At 36.9% G+C, this 26143-nt stretch overlaps 1 protein-coding gene across 12 annotated transcripts in view; it reads left to right on the forward strand.

The window, feature by feature from the left end:
• The window catches only part of UHRF2 (ubiquitin like with PHD and ring finger domains 2), a 121624-nt gene that overhangs the window by 23372 nt on the left and 72109 nt on the right, over window positions 1-26143 (forward strand). For 6 of the 12 annotated variants that reach the window (XR_011531584.1, XM_070590133.1, XM_070590134.1 and 3 more), the window contains exons 4-5: window positions 9777-9872; window positions 15968-16186. The exons of 2 other annotated variants lie outside the window; for them this stretch is intronic. Coding sequence is in view for 8 of the 10 variants with exons in the window: in XM_070590133.1 (XP_070446234.1) it covers window positions 9777-9872; window positions 15968-16186 (315 nt within the window). In the remaining 2 variants the exon portion in view is untranslated. The remainder of the gene's footprint in view (window positions 1-9776; window positions 9873-15967; window positions 16187-26143) is intronic. 4 more of the 12 variants (XR_011531585.1, XM_070590139.1, XM_070590140.1 and 1 more) reach the window with 1 other exon arrangement.

Consider the following 26143-nt stretch of genomic DNA (forward strand, 5'->3'; position numbering starts at 1 on the left):
CTAGGTGGTTTATGGCTTTTGATTTTTCCGTTTTGTTTCTATATTGACAAAATTAGTAGAATTGTGTTTTTCTGAAAGAAATATTTTATTGAAGCTTAGTGATCTGAATATGACTTAAATGAGGGCCCAGTTTCCACTATGCAGTCTTTATCTGTACTAACTTTGCATAGAAAGCAGTGTCCATAGTGTGTTTATGGGGAATTATCTATTTTGGTCTGTTGGTAAATTCTTCAGTGAGGGAAATACTCTATAATGGTTGAATATTCTTAGATGCGGTCCTGGTTTTTTTGTTAAATTAGGCTTTTAAATATACCAGTGAGTCCTTCTTTCTAAGACAAGCTTTCTGAATTTGACATAGGATTGAACTGGATCTCAAAATCTCCCTTGACACCTTCTTGCTTTTTAAGGATTCAACATGTACCTTCAGTTAGTCTTACAGGCCAGTTAAAAAGAGGAATTTGGGAATACTCTCCTTGTTAGTGATTCGCTTTCTTTAATTGCTTTATTAAATCTAGTCATCTGATTTAGAGATCTTGACTTACAAATTTTAGCTGATTTCTTTACAGAGAAAAGCTAGAAAACATCTAGTAGTTTGAACAAGGAAGTATATATGTAAACAAGGAAAATGCTTTGAAAGTTATTATTTATCATATCTTAAGAATGAATAATTATTGTCCATAGCTAGGCAAAGTTGAAATCTTTAAACATGAGTATAAAATGATTGCTAAGAGTTTTCATAATGACATGAAAATTACTATGATCTTCCATGCTCTGTAGTGTTCACATTTAAAATAGAAACGTCAGTTTACCTCAGAAACAAAGATTCTTTTTGTTTTGACTTTTTAGTAAATTATTTTGAAGTACCCCTTTTAAAGTATAGTAGCTTAATCCAATAATTCTCTTGTTAAAACAACACTATGTGTCAGGCACTATACAAGTACTTCACCAGGATTATCTCTTGTAATTCTCATAAAAACTCAATGAAGTAGATACTTTTTCATGTGTAAAGTAGGAATAACTGAGATTTAGAGAGATTAAGTAACTTGCCTGATGTTGGACTGCTAATAAGCAGTAGACCTGGATTCAGAAAAGCAGACTGATAACCACTCTATCATACTACCTCTCATTTTGAGAGAAGCATGCTTATGAAATATTATAAAGCATCTATATATAGCATACAGGATTGTTTACGTAATTTGAAAATTTTCTGTCAGTTTCTTCAGTTATAATGCTTTCACAGAACTGCTACCTTAAACCAGAGGTTCTTTACCTGTCCATAAACACCTATGTGCCTTTTTCTATGGGGAGAACCCATAGCTCATTAGTGTTAAAAGAACTTTTAAACCGAATAGGTTAAATTGCTGCTTTTAAGTGTCAAGGCTCTACCATGGGGTTGAGATCAAATGGAATGTTATAGCATCACTTAGGACTTGGAGGGTAACTTATGCTAGGCTATAATTAAAGCTCATCTGGCAAATGTCTTAGGGTAATGTTGTCATTCTCCCAGCATTTTTAAAGCTTTTCTTGAGCTATTCTCAGCCTGTGGTACATGCTTTTGAGTAGCCTTAATTATGACTACTGCAAATAGAAGTCAGTGAGACAATTCTGAATAAAATAAAGTGGTATTTTTAAGAAACAAGTAGTTTTTCTATAAAGTAAGGAACTGATTTTCTTGAATGTATTGACGTGTAGTGATCTGTTTCTAAAGGAGTCCCAAAAATGTTTTGAGCAATGTCAAAATGTAGTGATACTGGGTTTTGGGACTAAAGGAGTAGGAGACTTCTGTTTAATCAAGCCAGTGTCATGTTGATCTTGAGTATAGGGGGCTAGAATGAGAGAGTTAGTTTCAGAACCCTGGTGCAGTGACCAGTCCCATTGCTTCATGGTTGTTACTAACCTACTTGCCGAAGACTTAGAGTATTTCCTCTAACTTCTATAACTTTCAGCATCCTGAATGGATGATAATGAAAAGGAGGGCCGGAGAAGGGTAGACAATTCTGTGACCGTATCATTGCTCTTCTGTTGTGTTATAAGATCGCTTAGTGCTTAGAAAAATGACTTTACAGATACCAGTTGATTTCACTTTTCAGATTTATACGTCATCCCTTTATGTTAGCGTTTCCAAAAAAGATGGTCAGCAACACTGCAGATTCACCCAGGTAAGGTGTTTAAAATGCAGATCCCTGAGGGACACCAGACCCCACCGCCACTGTCTGTGTTGAGTAGGCCTGGGGTATGGCCTAGTAACCTACTTTTCAAACAGCTACCCCAGGGGCCTTATAGGCTGTATGGTTCTCTTATAGGCTGTATGGTTCAGGCATTAGAGTCAGAATTTGGTTAGAATTCTAGGTCTTTGGTTTTATTGGTAAGTATTTTGTTTTGAACTCTTTCAGCTTTAATTTTCTCATCTGTAAATATCTACTTGATTTACATTGGGTTTTTTTCCCCTAATCTTGGAAAGTACCCAGTAATAATAAAATCAAACTTTCTGCTTTTCATTTATTTATGAATAAATGAATAAAAACAGGTTACTTTGGTAAGTACTCTTAGATAATAGATTTATTTTTGGCATAGGTATTTTTTAACCTAATTATGTTGTTTCCTCTCTTTCCATAACACTTATCCACTATTGTTGTGTTCTACAAATGAAATTTATTTCCATGTGATATATAAAGTCTACTATAAGCAGTTTTAAATAGTTATTCTTAATTGTGAGTAAGCTTTACATTTAAGGTAAAATTTAGTGATGTTATCTATTAGAATAAGAAATGCTTACTTTTTGCATGTGGTATGACATTAAAGATTTGCTAAACTAGAACATGCCTCCAGATGAATTGTGTCCTTATTTAAGCATATTAGCCCCAGGAAGCCATGTTTTGAAGGAAAGTTTCAGTGATACTCCTTAATACAGTTTGAGTCTTCTAAAATTACTGGTTAACTTACAAGCCACCTAAGAAAATGCAGTTTTACTATAGTAAACCTTTTTTTAATAGTACTTAATCAATTTCCCTGAAGTTTAATTCCCCAGGCTTTACTTGATTAATTGTTTTGTCAATTGAAAACAATTGATTTTTGCTAAGATGTCACATAGTTAAGGATAATCAAAAGCATATACTCTGAAAGACATCCAAAGAGTATTTGGAGCAGTGAAAATGTTATTGGGAAAGCTTAGACTTAGGGATATTTAAAGCTTATCTGAAAACATAGACTTTCTAACACCAGAGTGGCTCTAAACTCTCAAGGATGCAAAGTAGCTCACTAGAATAATTTATCTTATACCTATATTAGAGTAAAACCTTGACTTCAGGTTCTGAGTACAGGAGGTCATATAATACAAGAGAAAGAAGGACCCTAGCTTCATCCTTCCACAGGTATAAGGTTGGACCTCAGCACAGTGTAGGTAAAGTTGGCCTTGATGTCTTCCTACCTCTGTGGTTCAGGTCTTTTGGGATATCTTGGTCCCATTTTAGAAGTTGTTAAAGCTTCCAATACTTCTCAAAATGTTCATACAGTCTCATGCACAGGTTTCCTCAGTGTAAATGCTGGAAGAATTCAGTGGCTTGGACCAGTTTCCAGTGGTTATCTTCAACCATACATTAGACCTGAATGTTGTGTTGGGGACTGCCTATACTTAAAAAGACTTTTTCTTGAGTACTGGCATAATTAACAATTGAGCTGACTATAGGTTTTTTGTTTTTAAGAACACCAAAAACATAAGCTTTAAAAAGGCTTTTTCTTAATAGCTCTGCATAGAATTCTTTATTCCCACTTAACTATCTAGATCAAAGCTTCTCAAGGAAGAAGAGGAGATATAGAAGAATCAAGGAGATCTTTTTGAAATACAGTGATTATAGTTTATTTGACTTAGAGCTTTAGTTACATAAAAACAGACTTTTCAATGAGTTGCATGTTTCCAAACATTTATAGGCCTGGTAAATCCTAAACACGTTAAAGTTTGAACATGGTACCTGCTCCTCGATGAAAACTTGCTGTTTTTCAGTGTAAGTACCGTGATAGAAATATGCATACCTAACTTTTAGAGTACCTAGAGCTCTGAGAATACAAGATAGAGGAGACACTTCTGTATTCCTGAAGGAGAACAGCAGGATAATACCAAGGATAAAGAAGTAGGAAATACAGGATTGCCTGAGGGTAGATTAGTATGGCCAAAGTGTAGGAGGTATATGGTGAGTAGTAGGAAATGAAACTAAAGGTGAATAAAGACTTCCAATTAAACGTGACTGATTAAGACAAGATGCATGTTTGTCTGCAGTCCTTCTTAAACCCTCCCAGAAGACAGTAAAAGAATAAATGCATAAACCCCCAAGGGCAAAAAATGAGATAGAAGTAAAAGAAGAGAAAGCAACAAAATTTTGGAAGGTAAGAGGCTAATGGGTAAATGATACCTAACTTAGCAGTCTAGTGAAAGCTGAAACCTAAGAATGAGAAGCCAATAACAGGCAAGTAAATTGGCATTGAAGAACCTTTGGAAGGCTCAGGCCTTGGATTCACCAGGTACCTTGGAGGTAGGCATATGGAATAAAACTGAGAACAAGAGGATTGGTTAATCTGTATGAAAGAACATTTTAACCGCTTCACCCCACGCAGGGTTAAAACCAAGAAGGAGGAAGACATGGTATTCAGGAAATAGGATTCAACACAGGAAGTAATGAAAGGAGATCCCAATGTCCAAAAAGAACAGTTAAGCACTGTTCTTGCTTTGGAAAACAAAGCTGTGGAAGAAAGGACATGTAGTTAAAGTATGCTTCATTATTTAGCTGTGAGTACTATTTAGTCAACATGTAAAAAAATTTTGTAAAGACATATTTTTACAAACAACTTAGTTTGTATAATGTGCTTCAGAGCAAGGAAAAGTTTGTCAATCCTTGCAAGAGTATGGGTCTAGAGCCAGATGATCAGTGAATCATGTCTCTGCTGCTTACTTCTGTCCAAATAACTAATTTGGCTTTTTTGCCTCCTCTGTAAAATGAGGATAGACTAGCGCGTACCTCTATCCTGAGTTGTAAATATGTGAACACTTAGAGCGTGCCTTGTGTTAGCAATTAGGAGGAGGAGGAGGATGGAGGCAAATGAATTGTACATGAGGGATGGGTGGAGTAATAGTTTAAAGTAAAAAGCATCTAAGTATGTTACTTAAAAATAAAGAGATAAATAACTAAGAGTTGCAAATATTTGCATCTGGGCAACAGGAGTCAGGAGTGTGGTGGGCTGGGGCAGGAGGCTGCTTGTCATTGTAAGCGTTGAGTGTTAACTTTTTGAATTTTGTACACATATGGGGGTAAAAACCTTCAAAAAGTGAGAAGAGCCCTTCATTTGGGTTTTAACTTGAACCACAAAGCATTTTATTGTAGAAATCTTTAAACTTATATAGGATTTGAGAGAACAGTATAATGAACTCATCACCTAGCTTCAACCATTATGAACTCTGGCCAAGCTTGTTTAATCTATACCAGCATCTCCGAGTACTCTTGGATTAATTTGAAGCAAGTGCTTTACATCATTTCAACCTGAAGTGGCCTTAGCAGTTATGGTGAGCACACTGCTCAGATCCCTCTTTAAGAAAACTTGCTGACCCAGCTGCAAGGAATGCATGCAGTTAACTGGTAACTTTTAGTCACAGCACTTTTGAGATCTGCCACAGTGTTTGAGCCAAGTACACACTCTTTCCTGGCATCCTCCTGCCAGTGACTAAGTGTGGCAGGAGTTGTAGGGCCTGGCAACTTTTGCTGCGTATAGGACCCTACAGTCAGTCTCTGCACCAGAGCTCACCATTGGCCTGGCTAAGACTTTTGTCAGAGTTGTTCCACACTCTAATGCTTTTCCTGTCCAACCCTCTTGCTTTCCTCTCCTTTCAAAGTGACAGAGACTATCAAAGTGATAGTCTAAGGGCTGTTGCTACCTAGTTCTGCTCTTTCTCCCTGTCTTTCATAAGTTCATCTTGATTTCTTCTCAGAGCGTTCAACTGAAAGTTGATAAAAGGATTCTTTTTTAAAGTGTGCAGAAAAGAGCTAACCTATTAGACCTGAGACTGGTATTCCTTAAAAGGTGTGTTTGTGTGGTTGACCTTTGGCTAGTGTTTGGGAACTTAGCTATCAGGAGGATTCTCATCATTCCCTGATAAAAATGGCTAACTGTGCCTAAACTGTTAATGTGAAGAATATAGTTTAGTTTGAATACCTGCCTCTGGGAGGCTGGAATTTTGATATGTGCTAGGCATTGATTGCTTATGTGACCAACCCTTAATAAAAACTTTGGATATTCTTTACTGTACATCCCTGGTTGCTAATATTTCACACGTGTTATCATAATTTGTTGCTGGAGGAATTAAGCATGTTTTGTGCGACTCCACTGGGGGAGGACTCTGAGCTTGCGCCTGGTTTCCTCTGGACTTCACCCCATGTGCCTTTTGCCTTAGCTGACTTTGCTTTGTATCCTTTCAGTGTAGTAAATCATAGCCATGGGAACAACTAGATGCTGTCCTGTGAGAATGAGTCTTGTGAGCTCCCCTAGCAAATTACTGAACTTGGCAGTGGTCTTTGGGACTCTAACACGTTAAAACAACAAATCCCACATGAAATTCTTAGTGACTCCTTAATATGAAATAACCAGTCAATGTTCAGACTTCCCTGTCTTTTTAAAAAACGTACTTAGGTTGTTCAAATAAGAATAAAAAATGAGATCCACCCATTGTATTTAGTTGATAGGTTAAGTCTCAACCTACAGATTCCCCCTACTTCTTTTCCCCCTTGTTATTTATTTATGCAACACAAGTGACAGTTTTGAGTTTTCCCACGGTCTGGACTTTACATCCCTGTAGTGGTATTTTTTTTTTTTTAAGATTTTATTTTTCCTTTTTCTCTCAAAGCTCCCCAGTACATGGTTGTGTATTTTTAGCTGTGGGTCCTTCTGGTTATGGCATGTGGGATGCCGCCTCAGCATGGCTTGATGAGCGGTGCCATGTCCACGCCCAGGATCCGAACTGGTGAAACCCTGAGCCGCCGAAGCGGAGTGTGCAAACTTAACCACTTGGCCATGGGGCTGGCCCCCCGTAGTGGTATTTAACATGTTCCTCTGTTAATGTTAGTTTCCCGAAAGCTTATATCTAGAGGTTTGACTGGATTCAAGTTCTATTTGATACGACTACTTGAGAGATGATGTTTACTTACCTATTGCACGGCATTGGGAGGCACATAATACCTGCTTCTCTTTTTTGTGGTAAGATTCAGATATTCTCAGCCTGGTGTATCCATTGTGAAATTTAGTACCAGCTTTTCATCTTGACCTAGCAGCCATTAGTCTTTAACTAGCTCCTCTATTTCATTGTGTTTGCAAAAATGATGATACCTCATTCTTTCCTTCATTTATTAGCTATAATTGGTTTCATAAAGAACTTTTCTTAACAACCAGTTGGTTCATATATGAAAGGTAGGATAAACTATTGATTCTTGAACTTTTTCAGTGTTCGGAATAAGTTCCCTAGCATCCTCCAAAAGTTGGCCAGTGAGATTTTTACTTTTAAGTATCTTTTTTTTTTTTTTTAAGATTGGCACCTGAGCTAACAACTGTTGCCAATCTTTTTTTTCTTTTTCTGCTTTATCTCCCCAAATGCCCCCTGGTACATAGTTGTATATCTTAGTTGCAGGTGCTTCTAGTTGTGGCATGTGGGATGCTGCCTCAACGTGGCCTGACCAGCGGTGCCATGTCCGCGCCCAGGATCCGAACCAGCAAAACCCTGGGCCGCTGCAGCGGAGCACGCAAATTTAACCACTTGTCTGTTAGGCTGGCCCCACCTTTTAACTATCTTTATGAACTAATGGATGATAACACTTATTTTAAACTAATTCAGTTCTTTTTGGTGCCCAATTTGTCCCACCTCTGGCCTTCCATGCTGGAAATAGTTTTTGAGGCTCTTTGCATTCAGGTATAACAGGATGTCCCAAGTTCTACTTCTTGCCCATGCCTTGATTCAGCCATTTCTTCCAAGAGCCCTAGTTCGTTTAGGTTAGAGATTGTACTTAGAGCATGTAGTCTGTGCTGCTCATTGATACTTGTTTGATCATGTTTCCAGGTCTTCTCATTGGACACAGCTAGGGAATACTTAAATATACCATAGGTTTGTATTTATATTTCCAATTAAAGGTTTATAATTTAATCTCTTTTTTCTCTTACTTTGAAAGTCATAACTCTTAATAATGCCATTGATTTGCTTTATCCTACTCATAAGGTAGTTCCAGACTAGCAGTACTAGTATTGCAAACAATGTGATTACAGAAAAGTTGGTGGGTTTTTTTACATTGTTTTAGGAAATAACCCCATTAGGGATGTATAGTTAATTTATAGTATTTTCGAGTCACTTGTAATAGTTCCTCCTTGTGTAGTTAAGCCATCAATTGTGTGCTTTTGTTTCATTTTGCTTTTCCTTTTTAGGGACTTCCCACGTTTTGTGAATTTTGTTTTATAACTATGTGAAACATTACATGGTTCTATAGGTAAATCTCCAAAACAAAGTATGTTGAGATAAACAATGTCCCATCCTGGTTCCTTCTACCCTATTGCTTATCTCTTTTTTAGTAACTGTATTTATTAGTTTTGGCTTATCCTTCTGTTTCAAAATACAAGTGTGTATAATTGCATATATACTCACATATTTGTATATGTATATATACAAGTGTGTATGTTTGTATTTCCACACACACGCACTCATTAGCTAGAAAGTAGTATGCTGTAAACACTGTATCTTGCTTTTTTTGAGTTAATGTATCTCTCCATATATATTGGTCCATAGCAGATATAATATTCTCTTTTATAGGAGCATAATATTCCATTATATAATTGTACCGTATGTTATTTTAAGTGATTTCCTATTGTGGACATTTGATGGTTTCTAGTCCTGCTATTAGAGTTCTAAATAGCCTTGTTGATGTTTATTTTCATGAGGATTTTTGTTATTTATTTTTGGGATGTATTCCTAGAAGTGGAATTCCTCAAGCAAGAGGTAAATACTTAGGCAATTTTGCTAGCTGTTGCCAAATTTCCCTCTACAAGTGGACGGTGCCACTTTGTGTTCCCATCAGCAATATATGAGAATACCTGTTTTCCCACAGCCTATGAACAGACTGTTATCAAACTTCACAAAATATTTTAAGTAAATCTGTTTTAGAATCTTCAAAAGTGTGATATGGATTGTGTGGTGTGATCCTAAAGACAGGGAGATGTGTTGGACCTTGACAACAAGTAGTCTCAAGAGAAATGCAAGTCTTCACTAAGGGGGTATAGTTATCTTAAAGAAGTGTTAAATGTACAGCATAAGGAGGACTTAGTAACGGAATGGAGGCATTATAAGAGGAATTTGGAATAATGCTTAAGTTTGTGGGAGTATGAAGTTTCCTCTAGAGAATGCTTAGCATCAGCAGATTATGGGTTAGGGAATATTATCTTAGATGCCTTGAATTTGAGGTGTTTGGAGACATCTGTGTTAAGAAATGTAGTTGGATATATGGATCTGAAGAGAAAAATTTGAATTAGAGTGGAGTTTTCAAGTCATCACTTTATGTAATATTAAGATATGTATAGATGAAGATGCCCAGGGAAAGAATAATAATTAATATTTGAATACTTGACATGTTCTTGACTTTGGTAAGAGTAGTTTTAGGTACCCCTTCCATGTTTGTTTTTTAACATAACAATTGACTTAATATTTCTTTGGCTAGAATTTAGGAAAATCATGCTTCATTTTCATGACTTATCTTTTACAGACTTACTGTATACATAGAGTATTTATACAGGCATACCTTGGAGAGATTTGCGGGTTTGATTCCAGACTACCGCAATAAAGCAAATATTGCCATAAAGTGAGTCACACAAATTTTTTGGTTTCTCAGTGCATATAAAACTTATGTTTACCTTACACTGTAGTCTACTAAGTCTATTGTAGACAATAGCATTGTCTAAAAAAATATGTACATGTTAATTAAAAAATACTTTATTGCTAAGAAATCCTAACCACCATCTGAGCTTTTAGCGAGTCAGTGTTTTTACTGGTGGAGGGTGTTGCCTTGATGTTGATGGCATCTGACTGCTCAGGGTGGTGGTTGCTGAAGGTTGGAGTGGCTGTGGCAATTGCTGAAAATAAGACAACAGTGAAGTTTGCTGCGTGGATTGACTCTTAACTTTCACAAACAATTTCTCTGTAGCACGCAATGCTGTTTGATAGCATTTTACCCACAGAAGTTCTTTCAAAATTGGAGTCAGTCCTCTGACTTATCAACTAAGTTTGTATAATATTCTAAAACCTTGGTTGTTGTTTCAACAGTCTTCACAGCATCTTCACCAGGAGTAGATTTCATCTCAAGAAACCACTCTCTTTGCTCATCCACAAGAAGCAACTCCTCATCTGCTAAAGTTTTATCATGAGATTACAGCAATTCAGTCACATCTTCAGGCTCAACTTCTAATTCTAGTTCTCTTGCCATTTCTACCACATCTGCAGTTACTTTCTGCACTGAAGTTTTGAACACCTCAGTGTCATCCATGAGAGTTGGAATCAACTTCTTCCAAACTCTTGTTAATGTTGATATTTTGACCTCTTGCCATGAATCACAAATGTTCTTTTTTTCTTTCTCCTCTTCTCCCTAAAGCCCCCCAGTATGTAGTTGTATATTCGAGTTGCAGCTCCTTCTGGTTGTGCTATGTGAGATGCCACCTCAGCATGGCCTGATGAGTGGTGCCTTGTCTTTGCCCAGGATCCGAACCAGTGAAACTGCAGGCTGCTGAAGCAGAGTGTGCGAACTTAACCACTTAGCCACGGGGCTGGCCCCACAAATGTTCTTGATGGCATCTGGAATACTGAATCCTTTTCAAAAAGTTTTGAATTTACTTTGCCCAGATCCATCAGAGGAATCACTATCTATGGCAGCCATAGCCTTACAAAACCTATTTCTTAAATAATAAGACTTGAGGGGCCAGCCCTGTGGCTGAGTGGTTAAGTTTGCATGCCCTGCTTTGGTGGCCCAGGGTTTCGCTGGTTTGGATCCTGGGTGCTGACCTAGCATCGCTCATCAAGCCATGTTGAGGTGGCGTCCCACATAGCAGAGCTAGAAGAACCTACAACTAGGATATACGACTATGTACTGGGCCTTTGGGGGGAAGAAGAAAAAGGGAAAAACAAAGATTGACAACAGATTAGTTAGCTCAGGAACAATCTAAAAAATAATAACAACATTGGGGCTGGCCCCGTGGCCGAGTGGTTAAGTTCGCGCGCTCCGCTGCAGGTGGCCCAGTGTTTCGTTGGTTCGAATCCTGGGCGCGGACATGGCACTGCTCATCAAACCACGCTGAGGCAGCATCCCACATGCCACAACTAGAAGGACCCACAACGAAGAATATACAACTATGTACCGGGGGGCTTTGGGGAGAAAAAAGGAAAAATAAAAAAATCTTTAAAAAAAAAAAAGTAACGACAACAACAAGAGTTGAAAGTCGAACTGACTCCTTGATCCATGGGCTGCAGAATCGATACTGTGTTAGAAGGTATGAAAACATTAGTCTTGTTTACATCTCCATCAGAGCTCTTGGGTGACCGGGTGCATTGTCAGTGAGCAGTAATAATTTGAAAGGAATCTTTTTCTGAGCAGTAAGTCTCAATATTGGGCTTCAGATACTCAGTAAACATGTTGTAAACACGCATACTGTCTTCCAGACTTTGTTGTTCCATTTATAGAGCACAGTCAGAGTAGATTTAACATAATTCTTAAGGGCCCTAGAATTTTCAGAATGGTAAATGAACATTGGCTTCAATTTAGTCACCAGCTGCATTAGCCCTCAATGAGAGAGTCAGCCTGTCCTTTGAAGCTAGGCATTGACTTCTCTGTAGCTACGAAAGTCCTAGATGGCATCTTCTTGCACTATAAGACTGTTTTTTCTACAATGAAAATCTTCATTGATTTATGTTAGCTAGATCTTATGGATATCTTGCTGCAGCTTCTACATGAGCAGTTGCTGCTTCACCTTGCTCTTCTGTGTTATGGAGACAGCATCTTTCCTTAAACTGCATGAACCAACCTCTGCTAGCTTCAAACTTTTCTTCTGCGGCTTCCTCACCTCTCTCAGCCTTCACAGAATTGAAGAGTTAGGGCTTTGCTCTGGATTAGGTGTTGGTTTGAGGGAATATTGTGGTTGGTTTGATCTTTTGTCAAGACCAGTAAAACTTTCTCTATATCAGCTATAAGGCTATTTCACTTTATCATTCATATGTTCATTGGAGTCACACTTATGACTTCCTTCAAGAACTTTTCATTTGCATTCACAACTTGGTTAATTTTTTGTGGAGCAGGAGGCCTAGCCTTTTGGCCTGTCTCAGCTTTCCACGTGCCTTCCTCACTGAGCTTAATCATTTCTAGCTTTTGATTTAATGTGAGAGATGTGTGACTCTTCCTTTTACTTGAACACTTAGAGGCCATTATAGAGTTATAATTGGCCTAATGTCAATATTGTTGTGTCTTAGGGAATAGAGAGGCCCTAGGAGAGGGACAGAGATGGGGAAATGGCCCATCAGTGGAGCAGTCAACACACACATTTTTGATTAAGTTCACCGTGTTACATGGGTGTGGTTTCATGGTACCCCAGAAATTACAATAGTAACATCAAAGATCACAGATCACTGTAACAAATATAATAATGAAAATGTTTGAAATATTGCGAGAATTACCAAAGCGTGACACAGAGACACAAGGTGAGCAGCAAATGCTGTTGGTTAAATTGCACTGATAGACTTGCTTGATGCAGGGTTGCCACAAACTTTCAGTTTGTAAAAACAAAACCAAAAAAAGCAGTATCTGCGAAGTGCAGTAAAAATGAGGTATGCCTGTACATAAACTTGACCATGTATTTCTGTTCTGAAGTCATACAGATTTAGTTTCAGGGCAAACATAGCTTACATTCCCTTGCTCTGATGTTTGGAATGATTTATTTTTGCCTTATCTCTGCTAAACATGATTTTATATACAATTTTAAAACTGTGCAAGTTCTCTACTTTGTTCAAAATATTTCCATTCTTGGTATCTAATTTTGACAAACGTAGGCAAATAAATGGAGAATTTTCTTGCCATTGAAGTATGCTTTCCTGCACTTTACAGAAGTAGATGATAGTGTCATGATGTCAAAATATAATTTTCACCTTACAGCTGAGAAAAGAGTCTCATCTAAAAATAGTTTTCTATCCTATATGGCCTTAAGAATATTGAGGTAGAAAACAAATTCACAACTTTAGAATTAGAAAAGCCCTAAAATACCTAGTTTAATTTTGTTTTATAGGTTGGAAAAAATGTTGATTATTTTTCTGACCAAACCAATGTGAAACAACATGAACATATAAACACCAAGTGTTGGGCTAGAGACTTAATGTTTGACCATTAAAAAATGAGATTGAAATGGGAGAAGAGTAGAACCGTAGACATGGCTTTGTACTTGTCGGTTTCTTTAGGATTATTTCTGTGTGATAATGACAATATTAACAACTGACATTTACTTATCTCATCATGTACTGTTTTAAGTGCTATACAAGTCTTCTCAATTTAGTTCTCAAAACAACCATATGAGGTTAGTTACCATTAGGTACATTTTACACATGAGAAATAGTCATAGAGAGGTTTAGTGACTTTCCCAAGGATACGCAGTAGCAAATGCTGAAATGGGAATTTAAACCCATGAAGAAACTAGGATGATAAAAGGATTCAAAACTGTCATATGAATTGAAGGAAATTTATTTAAAATGTTTTTATTTAGAAGAGAAGATTGCGAGTAGCAGGAACATTTAGACTGTCAAGTATTAGGTCTTTCATGGAGAAAGTGTATAGATTTCTTCATGGAATTGAGGCATAATATGAGTTTTAAAGCTTATCTTTGATGTAGTAGTATTTTCTTTTTCCTGTGTCAGAGCTACATGAAGACAGAATGGCTTTTCTTAGGGTTAAAACTGACTTTCATCACTTACTGTTTGAGCAGAGGTTGCATGGTTATTTGGAAGGCTTGTAGTAGAAGGGAATTACGACACTGAGGGGGTAAATGGGCTAGATCCTCTCTGAGGCCCCTTGCTAATCCTGAGACCTTTTTTTTTCCCCAATTAAGTAAAATTTGAACAGACTTGATTAAATTGGGTGATTAACTAAAGATCCCACCCAGAATTAATATCCGTTTATTCTAAATGAGTTAGATACACTGTGAGAGTCCTAGGCTTGCATAGTACTTGTTTGATTCAGGAGAACTAAAGCTAGCTGCTAGAGCTGCTTCCCATTCCAGACCAACTTACATTTTAAGCAGGCACTCAGCTGGTTACGGGTTAATGGTTTCTTCCCTTAGTTTCTACCTTGTTAATGCTGTTGCACTAGGTATGATATTTAATTATTCTTTTGTTCCCATAGCACTGTAGGTTATCAAACTTGAGCATGCTTTAGAATTACTGAGAGAATTTGTGAAAATAGATTGCTGGACGTCATTCCCAGAGTTTCTGATTCAGTAGATCCGAAGTGGAGCCCAAGAGTTTGCATTTCTAACGTGTTCCCAGGTGATGCTGATGCTGTTGGTCTGGGGACGACACTTTGAGAAGCACTGCCATAGTAGTTTGGCCTACCCCAATAGATTGAGCTTTCCAGGAGCAGGAACCACATATTACTCATTTCTTTGTCCCTCTACTACCAAGCAATATATAAAGGCAATAGGTCTTAATTTTATAGAAACCATTGTGGACTGTTACATTGCTGTCTTTGGCTTACTGCTACCAGAAGTTAGGCCTGAAACTGAGGAATGTTCTACAGCTTTCAGTTCAGGTCAGGTTTAGGTTTATGCTAAGCTTACCTTTAGAAACAGAAAATCAAGATTGTGCTAGAGGGGCTGGCCCCGTGGCCGAGTGGTTAAGTTTGCGCACTCCGCTTCAGTGGCCCAGGGTTTCACCAGTTCGAGTCCTGGGTGCAGACATGGCACCACTCATCAAGCCATGCTGAGGCGCATCTCACATGCCACAACTAGAAGGACCCACAACTAAAAATACAACAACTATGTACCGGGAGCTTTGGGGAGAAAAAGGAAAAATAAAATCTTAAAAAAAAACAGTGTTGGGAATTTAACTCGTTGGGGTGGGAGGGAAATATTTAAAAAAAAAAAAGCTTGTGCTAGAATTCTGTCACGTGGTTCCACTTTCTGATACATATAAAATTTTTTTGTTTTGTTTTGCCGTTATTAGGGGAATGTAAGAACTAGAATCTTAGCTTTCTCTTCCTGGAAAAATGGAGGCTATTGAAACGTACTAGGTTCGTGTTCTTATTATGCATAAAGGAAATGGCAGAACTCAGTGAACTGGTTCCAAGTTCAGGAAGAAGTCAGCATCTAGTCCTATTAAAGTAATTCTTTTTTCTTTCTTTCTTTCTTTGTTTTTGTTTTTGAGGAAGATTAGCCCTGAGCTAACTGCTGCCAATCCTCCTCTTTTTGCTGAGGAAGACTGGCCCTGAGCTCACATCTGTGCCCACCTTCTTCTACTTTATATGTGGGATGCCTACCACAGCATGATGTGCCAAGCAGTGCCATGTCCGCACCTGGGATCTGAACCGGTGAACCCCGGGCCACTGAAGCAGAACGTGTGCGCTTAACTGCTGCGCTACCGGGCTGGCCCCCTATTAAAGTAATTCTTAAACTTGGGTTAATAAAATGTGGAACAAGAAGTACTTGTGTTTTTTACCTACCCCTACTCCTACCCACCAAGCTAGCAAAGAATGTCTTGTTAAGATTTTAGCAAGAATTGTTTACTCTGGCAGTTAAAATCATGAATAAATACCATTTACTTTAAATGCCATTAATAATAATATGACTAGTTTTTTATATACGTTGGATGTAATTTTAGTCATCTTTGGTGATACTCATAAGCGGTGTTATGAGATTCTTCTCTTTCTCTCCTCAGATACCCAGAAAGTGGTACTGTAGAAATAAATGTCAAGGATCTTCGACCACGAGCTAGAACCACTTTGAAATGGAATGAACTAAATGTTGGTGATGTGGTAATGGTTAACTACAATGTAGAAAATCCTGGTAATAGAGGATTTTGGTTTGATGCAGAAATCACTGCTTTGAAGACAATCTCAAGGACCAAAAAAGAACTTCATGTGAATATTTTCTTGGGGTAAGATTCGCTTCACCAATGCCATTGCCTTATTGAATTAATCAAGGAATGTAATTTTTAGGTATTAATCACATGTTCCTTAGTAAAAAAGATGGAATCCATGAAAGATGAAAATCTACATTCCAAAGGATAACTTTTTTTTTTTAATATAAATTCTTGAGAATTTTTTAAGAATGGCCCTTAAATCTCCATCACTACTTTAAGCCTGGAGATATTATTTGAAAGCATCTTGGAAATAACTGCGTATTCTATTAGAGAAATCTTTGTTTACCTCACAGGATTCTTCTAGATTAAACCAAATAATAAACAAAAGCATTTCGATAGCTATGGTTGCTATGAGGATCTGTGTTGATTTAATAGCAGTGAATGTCTAACCAGCTGTCTCCTGGACTTGCAAGACTAGCTGAAATTTTCCTTCATAGTAATTTTCTCCAACTTACAGAATTTAACAAGCTTAATTAAGAGAATTCAAAATGTAAAACGTCACCCAAAATACCAGGTCACTCAGATACTTCCATCATCAATTCTTTAAGAAACACTTTTAGATGTTTCCCTCAACTGCTATAGTATTATACATTGTTTCACAGCTACTTTTTTACACTTAGGAAAATGTATCACCATCTTTCTGTGTCTGATTCTTCTGAATAGAGTTTATTGGATAAATAGTCACTAATTTACTTTCTATTTCCAGTTATTTATTATAATGTGTAAGTAAACAACTTGTGTATGCTTTTTTTTTTTTTGAGGAAGATTAGCCCTGAGCTAACATCTGCCGCCAATCTTCCTCTTTTTGCTGAGGAAGACTGGCCCTGAGCTAACATCCGTGCCCATCTTCCTCTACTTTATATGTGGGACGTCTGCCACAGCATGGCTTGACAAGCGGTGTGTAGGTCCATACCCGGGATCTGAACCGGCGAACCCCGGGCCGCCAAAGCGGAACGTGCGAACTTAACCGCTGCGCCACCGGGCCAGCCCCTGTGTATGCGTTTTTTTGTATTTCTTTTAGAATGAATTCTTAGAGCTACATTTGTGTTGAGCATTGGGGATTCTGGGATGACCTTGACAGTTTTCTTTTATATAAGAGAAGCAGCCAAACTAACACTGTTGTCAAGTTCTGGTTAACTGAATTAAAATATATATTATATTAGTATTATATTTGTTATATATAACAAGTATATATTATATATAATGGATATATTGTATCTATTGTAACATGGAGGTGACAAGTCTGGGATCAAACATCTGCTTATGGTTAGTAATATAAAGCAGGGGTCAGTAGACTATAGCCTACTGGCTGCCTGTTTTTATGAAAATAAAATTATTGAAACACAGCAGTGCCCATCCATTTACATATTATCTATGACTGTTTTTGTGCTCTACAGCATTGTTGAGTGGTTGCGACTGAGAGTATCTGGCTTGCAAAACCTAAACTACTTACTCTCTGACCCTTCAGAGAAAAAGTTTGCTGTCTCTTAAATAAAAAGAACATCATGAGGTGCTGAAAATAGCTTATATTTTAGAAAACAGTTTCAGAGCTTTCTACAAACCCAAGTGTGATTCTATTGCCATACTAAAGGTGTAACTCAATTATGAATTCTGAGCAACTTGAAATTCAAATATGGATATTAATCATGAATAAATGGAGAAAGCATCTACATAAATTGGTTATATAGGGAGTCTTATAATGTACTTGAATGTAGGAAGTACAAGAAAGCACGTGTACACAATAGAAGGAGATAATAGTAGTACTCATATTATTGAACTAAAAAAAAACTTGCTATTTTAAAAATGTTTCCCTGAATGATTCTGAGGTATGGTTAAAATGGAGCACCCTGGCTTTGGGAACTAGAACTAAGATTGAGTGGAAATTATAGATAGGAAAATATTGGCTTACTAGAGAGAACAATTATGTGATAGCTATCCCAACAGTAAAACACACTGTACTGTAAAGTATTATGTTCTCCATCATTAAGTTTTTACCAGACATGTTAGGAACACAAGAGCCAAAAAGGAACCAGTGTGGCCTGTGGATGGTAACTTTTTTTCATGGTTAAGAGTCTTTCCCCCTCACTGGAAAGAGCAGATAAATAATAAGTGTTAGTATAAGTGTATTCTGCTGTTGATAGACAGTTTGGGGCTGTTACAGATAATGCTGCCATGACATATCTGTGTCCTGGTGCTTATGTACGTTAGTTTCTGTAGGGAACATCTTGTCTAGAAGTAGAGTTGCTGGGTTGTAGAACCTCTGCATCTTCAACTTTGATAGGACCAAATATTTGAGCGATACCAGATTACACTTCCACAACAGTATGAGTGTTCACATTGCTTTCATTCTCATTCACACTTAATTTTGTCAGACTTGTTTTTGCTAATTGGTGGGCTTATAATAAAATAGTACATCATTGTGGCTTTGATTTGCATTTCACTCACTGTTAATGAGATTTGAGAACCTTTTCTTATGTTTATTGGCAATTTGGATGTCTTTTGTGAGGATCCTGTTCCAAACATTGGTGTTTCGTTGTTAATTGGGTAGTCTGTCTTACGGATTTTTAGGAGTTCTAATTGTGGAGACTTGACCATTTCAGTTATATGTGGAGAAAATATATCCTCCAATTCTATGACTTATCTTTTCTCCTTGTGTTTGAATAGTATTCTTAATTTATGTAGTCGAATTTATCAAATTTTTTCCCTTATACTTTCCATGTCTTGCTTAAGAAGCTCTCTGGGGTATGTGTATGGGGGAATGGAAATGGGAGAAGGTGGTCAAAAGGTACAAACTTCCAGTTGTAAGATAAGTTCTGGGGATGTAATGTACAACGTGGTGATTATAGTTAACAATACTGTATTGTATATTTGAGAGTAGATCTTAAAAGTTCTTATCGCAAGAAAAAATATTGTAACTATGTGAGGTGATGTTTACTAAATTTTTTGTGGTAATTGTCAATAAATACGTATATCAAATCATTGTTGTATACCTTAAACTTATATACTGCTATGCCAATTATATATCAATAAAATGTGGAGTGAGGGGGAAGAAACTTTTCCCTACCCAGAGAACATAAAGGTATTCTCCATTATTACCTTATAAATGGTTGGTGGTTTTGCCTTTGTTTAGGTCTTTAATCCAGTTGAAGCAGGTTTTTGTGTACAGTGTGAGATAAGGGCTTGACTTACCTTAATACAGTGGGATAATCATTTTTCCTAGGACCATTTACTGAAAAGCCCATTTTCCTCATTGATCTTCAATATCACCTCATATCAAGTATCTTTATATGTGATGTGTCCATCTGATGTCTATTGTGTACCATTGTCTGTTTCGTGTATTCTTATATCAATTCCACACTTTCATAGTGTAACAGAGCAGGTCTTCCTACCTTGGTCTTCAGTAGTTCTCTGTGTACTTCTTAGCTCTGTGTACTTCTTTTTGAATTCTCCAGTCAGTCTGGTAATTTCCATGTAAAAACCATTGGGAATTTGATAGGTATTGCATTGAATCTAATCCATTAATGTGATTTTTCTTTATTTATTTTGATCTTTAATGTGTTTTTCTCATGTTTTATTAGGTTTAACCATATGAAATATGTCTCTGTAGGTTCAAAATACTTGAATATTGGCAGTTATGAGGTTTAACCTGATATAATTCTCTCCAGAGATCTGATCTTTTACGTCTTTTATCCTTATTTAACCTTAGGTACCACTTATTACTATAAGTGCTATTGTTACTTCATTTTTCTCTTTGTTACTGGTATATAAGTAACCTTTGACTTTGGATCCAGTAAGCCTTACTAGATTTACTCATTGTAATTTACATGTAGATTATTGTTTGGGAATTTTTATGATTGTAATCATCATCTGTGAATTACGACATTTTTGTTTGTCTTTTCCTTTGATTTCTTCCTCTTGTCTTTATTCACCTGCTGCTCTTTAGTGCATTGTTGAAAGGAAGTAGTGATAGCAGGCATCCTTTTTCCCCCTGATCTCCAAGAAAAAACTTTCAAAATTTCACCAATAATTAAAATGTATTTTGTGGATATGCTTTCCTAGATTTGGTTTGACAATATTTTGTGTGGATTTTTGGATTTGTGTCCATGAGTAAAATTTGCATCTTTATTTCCCTATCTAGCTATCCTCCACAAATTATGCTAGTTTTATAAAATAATTTGGTGGAATATTCTTGTTCTATCTTAGGTAGAATTTTGTGTCCTTTTCTTGAATGTTTGGTAAACTTCTCAGTCAAGTCCTCTGGGGCTTAGTTTTTTTCGTGGGAAGCTTTTTTATGATTGATTCAATTTCTGTAATGATCATAGGACTTACATTTTCTATTTCTTCTTGAAATAGGATTTAATTTTCTAGGAACTTGTTGATTTTATCTAAATTTTAGTTTATTGTTGTAAGTCTATTTGGTAGTCTCATCTTTTAATGTGTGCAGTCTTTGTTGTGATGTTCCCTTTTTTATTCCTGAATTTAGTTTGTGACTTTTTAATCAATCTCACCAGAGGTTTATCAGTTTTATTAGACTTTTGCAAAGAACTAACCTTCAGCTTTGATCCTCTCTATTGTATTGAAGGTGCAAAGGAAGAAGCAAATAGAGGACATGATTTTTAATCTGCCTTGGAGATTTGATAAGGGAACTTGGAGTTAAAGTTCATGCTTGTTTCTATTTTTAATTTGTGAGTACCAAAAAGTGAATATGCTTAAACTAACTCTAGTTATCAAATTCTATTTTTAACTTGTCATTTTCTGTTTATATTTTAGCTTTGAAGAAAATTTAAAATAAAAGTTTAGGGTTTAAATCCTTTCTTCAAAATACTTTTGTTCACTTACTATTATAATTTACATTGTATTTAATACCACATGAAGTTATACTAGTTTAAATATTCATAAATAGAATTTGAATCCCATATCAAGAAAATAATTTATGGATGGACTTACTTTATTTTCACTGTCATTTTTATAGGGTTTTATTTACTTACTAAACTTTATCCATACTTGTTTATCATGAAATCTCTTCAGTAATGTTCATTTCGTTGAATGTACCATTCTTACAGAATACAAATTTGGTGTCCATGTCAAGTTATAAATCAAAGCTTGCTGTTTTCCAACCATATTGGCCTCCTTGTTTGTGTTGCTTAATCATATACTATGTTCTTGCTTCAGAGCTATTGCATTTACTGTTCCCTCTACGTGGTCTGCCCCACACAACTATTCATTTGGCTTGCTCTGGCTGTCATATCAGTTCTTTGTTCAAGCACCACTTCAAAAGAGGCCTTTCTTGATCACACTGTGTAAAATCATACATGCTTATACCATGCATAGGTTACTTGAATTTTCCCTTACTCTGATGTATTTTTCTCTATAGTATTAATTATCACCTGACATTTACTTGTTTCTCTTGCCCTACTTGTATTAGGTTACTATTGTTGCTGCAACAAATTGCCACAAACTTAGTGGCTTAAACAATAAAACTTATTACTTTGCAGTTCTGTAGGTCAAGTCTTACATGGGTTTCACTGGGCTAAAAGCAAAGTGTCAGCAGGGATGTGTTCCTTTTTGGAGACCCCAAAGGAGAATCCATTTCCTTGCGTTTTCTGGATTTTAGAGACCTCCCAATTCCTTGGCCCATCACCCGTTTCCTCCACTTTCAAAGCCAACAATATTGCATCTCTCTGACTCTCTTTTCCTTCCTTCTTCCACTTTTAAGGTCTCCTGTGATTACACTGGGCCCACTTGGATAATCCTCCTATTTCAGGGTCATTAACTTAATCATATCTGCAAAGTCCCTTTTGCCATGTAAGGTAACATATTCATAGCTTTCTAGGCTTAGGACATGGACATCTTTGGGGCTCATTATTCTACTTATCATACCACTGGAATGTTGATACCTTGATTTTTGTTTGCATCTGTGTTCCAGGCCCTTTTCTAGGCACTAGTTGCAATGGGTATTCAGTCAATGCAATATTTCATAGAATCTGAGATTAACAGTTTTTCATATTTTAACATCTCTGAAATTTGGATGTATCTTAAAATTACTGTTGGACTAAACGAAGCTGGGTTCTTTTGGAGATTTGAATTGCTTCTGCTCTACACCTTGGAGTGCCATCTAACTTGAAGTTAAATTCTCTCTGCTTTTTTAGACCACACAGATAGTGTGAATTCATATCTGCAAACCTGCATGAATCATACCTTATTATGGTTCAGTTCTCAGAGGCTACCTTTTCTCCTTATACCCAGTGGTAATATTGAAATGAGCACGTTTATTTTCTGTCTGTATCTGCACTGTGGTTTATTTCCCATTCATCTTTTAACTATGAGAGAGACCATTTGCCATCTTAGCTTTGTTTGAGGGTCCCTCTTAGCTCATCTCAGACTTTGTTCTTTCTTGAGATTTCATAAAATAATGTGTCCTATAGTTGTTGGCTTCCATTTGGTGTTGCAGCTTTATTTGAAGGTTCTTCTTAGACTGCCCCATTGCAAGCCAATTTCTTTTTTGATAGTACATAAAATAATGCATTTTAGAATTGGTGGTTTATTAGATTCAGTGAAATATGACATTTCTTGAATGAATTGACACTTTACACATTTTGGTTGTTGGTCTGTTGCTTCATCAGTTTTGTGCAGAGAAAATGGATGTGGTAAGCTTTCTACTAAAATGATAGAAAAAGTGATTTTAGTTTTGATCTGTTTGTTTTTGTGACATTTATTGAGGCACTTATAAAAGTACATGGAAGGTTTCTGTTTCCAGGGAGGATAGAATAGCTGGCAGTAGATCAGGATTCTTACCTAAAACAACTAGAGTAGCCAGATCAAATACAGTTATCTGTTTGAAGGCAACAGAGAGGCAAGGAGAACTATCGGGGCTATGACTCTGGAAAGGGAAGAACTTTAGAAAGCAGTTGGCTTTTAAAGTTGCTTTTTGCCCTGGGAACTCTGCTAATTATGGATACAGTTCAAATCTAGTTGAAAGCAACTGAGGCCAGGATGGGGACAGAAATCAGAGCTTTGGGCAGATATTTGGGATGCCTCAAGCACATGGCCTGTTTTCCTCTCAGAACTTTTGCTAAATACTGGGCTTCTGCTGGGCAAGATGCTAATAATGTAAGTAAAAAGCAGAGTGGAATTTTCAGGAGTCTTAGAAGGCAAACATAGATTTTGAGATCACTGGTGGAGTGGTCCCACAGAGTATACAACAGGCTCTTAGTTGAAAACTGTGGATGGCTAAGGCAAACATGTAGACTAAATCTTACCAAAGCCTTGCTTCAGTATAGTTGCTGACTAAAATGTTAAACCACCACAGTATCTCCCCAGCAGAAGGATGGTTGGACCTTCTTTATGGTAAAATAGCTCCTGAAGTCTCTAGTGTTTTATATATACTATATACGATGGAGCACAAGATACTGTGCTAGCAAGAGACAGGGCCACATAATCAAAAACCAGAAGAAGAAAAACGAACAATAAAAATGGGCCCATAGGTGATCTTGATAATTCAAGTCATGAGGCAGGGACTTTAAAGTAATTGTGATTGATACGCTCAAGAAAATGGATGAAAAGATGGAGAATTTCAACTGAAAATTGGACTCTCTAAAATAATCATATGGAGATTCTAGAACTGAAAAATATAGTATCTGAAGCTTAAGACCTCATTAGATTGGTTTAACAGCAGATAAGACACATCAGAAGATAGGATTTGTGAACTCAAAGACAAGTCAATGAAAAATATCCAAACTGAAACATGGAAAAAATAATGGAAAACAACACAGAAGACTGTTAGACAAGTCTGTGGGACTTGGTGAAAAGGTATGTATTACGTCTATTTGTAGTTCCCACAAAAAAGAGAGTAGGGTGAAAACAGTATTTGGAAATATAATAGCTATAATTTTCCAAAACTGATAAAAAAAATATCAGCCCAGATTGAAGTTCTGTGACCCTGAAGCAGAATAAACAAAAAGAAAACACATGGTGGCATATTGCAGTAAGGTTGCTGAAAACTAAAGATAAAAACAAAGGGAAGACGGCTGAGTTTTCATCAGAAACAATGTAAGCTAGAAGGCAATGGAATGACGTCTGAAAACACTGATTTAAAAAATTCTCAACTTAGAAATACATTTCTAATGAAAATATCCTCCAAAAAACTGAGGCCAAGATAAAGACGTTATCAAACCAAACCTGAGAATTCAATACCACAGACCTGCTCTAAAAGAAATATTAAAGGGAGTTCTTTAAGCAGAATGAAGGTGGTCTCAGATAGAAACTTAGAAATGCAGAAAGGAATTGAGAACAGAGGAAGGATAACTGTATGAGTAAGTACAAAAAGGTTATTCAAAACACTACTGAAGTTTAAAATCTGAAGAATAAAATGCATGGTAACGGTGCCAAAGATGGGGTTGATAAATGAAGCTGTGTGATTCTGACATGATCAGGGAAGTAGTGAAAGTACAACTTAAAGTAGAAATGATTTGTCAGGTTTGCATGCTACATTCTCTAAGAACCATTAAAAATTAAAAATATTAGAAAATTAAGATGGAAATAGAATAGCTATTGAAATAATCTAAAAGAAGGCAACCAAGAAGAGTAAAAGAAACAAAAAGGTAGATAAAATAGAAAACATAGTAAAATGGTAGAAACAAGTTCAAATATATCAGCCATTATATTAACTACAATGAGCTACATATTACAATTAAAGACACAAATCAAGACTAGATTAAAACAAAAACCCATTTGCTGCTTATGAGAGTCTTCTTAAATATAAAGTCACAGAAGTTGAAAATACAGGCATGTATGGGATTCCAGAAAGACGGCAACAACATGGATTTTTAATCTCCCTAAATGTCCTCATGAAAAAATAGCTAATCCAAAACCCAAAATACCTGGTGAGATGAACAACTGAAAGCTTCAAGTCCTCCGTGGTATCAGTGGCTGTGCAAGAGGAAGGAGAGGGTTACTACAGGATGTATGATGGACCCAAGAATCCAAAATAGTAAATTTGCTCAGCAAGCTGTTTTGAGCAGCTATGGCGACCTTTTTTCAAAATAACCCCCAGTGATTCCTGCTTCCTGGTACTTAGACCTTACATAGTTCCCTCCCACATTTTACTGGGGTGTTCCGTGTGACCAGTAGAATGTGGCAGAAGTGATGCTATGCCACTTCTGAGATTCAGTTATAAAAACATTGAAGCTTCCATTTTCAGCTCCCTCAGATCACTGTCTTCTGGGGGAAGCCAGCTGCCATGTGGTAAGGATTCAGACAGCCTGTTGGTCTTCCTTCAGTTGAGCTTTTAGATGAGAGACTGCAGACCTGGTCAAGAGCTTCACTGAAACCTCAGGAAAGACCTTGAGCCAGGACTACCCAGCTAAGAAGCTCCCAAATTCGTGATTCACAGTGAGATAATTTTTGTTTTAAGCTGCTAGTTTTCGGGTGATTTGTGTGTGTGTGTGCAACAATAGGTAAGTAATAATAGCAACTCAAGCTAGAAGGGGTATGCACTCCACTTTGGATGAGTATAAGCAGATTGCAGGAAGGTCTGAAGTGATTAGAGCCATATGAACTCTCAGAATTAGTCAGCTCAAGTTCTATTCCAGGATAAAGCCCCATATTGAGAAGAAACTACTGGGAATGCAATCCTAATTGAATAAGACAGAGACAATAAAAGACAAAAGAAGAAAAGGTTCAGTAAAAATAGGGAAGGGGAATAGAGCCAGGAGATTTCAGAAAGGAAGCTTCCATAGTGTCTTTTTTTAAAGTAATTTTTTGGTTTTTGGTTTCTGGGGGTTTTTTGTGAGGAAGATTGGCCCTGAGCTAACATCTGTTGCCAATCTTCCTCTTTTTGCTTGAGGAAGATTGTTGCTGAGCTAACATCTGTGCCAGTCTTCCTCTGTTTTATCTGGGATGTCACCACAAGCGTGACTTGACAAGCAGTGCTAGGTCTGCGCCCGGGATCTGAACCTGTGAACGCCAGGCCAC

The sequence above is a fragment of the Equus przewalskii genome, chromosome 22 (genome assembly GCF_037783145.1).
Source record: "Equus przewalskii isolate Varuska chromosome 22, EquPr2, whole genome shotgun sequence".
NCBI lineage: Eukaryota > Metazoa > Chordata > Mammalia > Perissodactyla > Equidae > Equus > Equus przewalskii.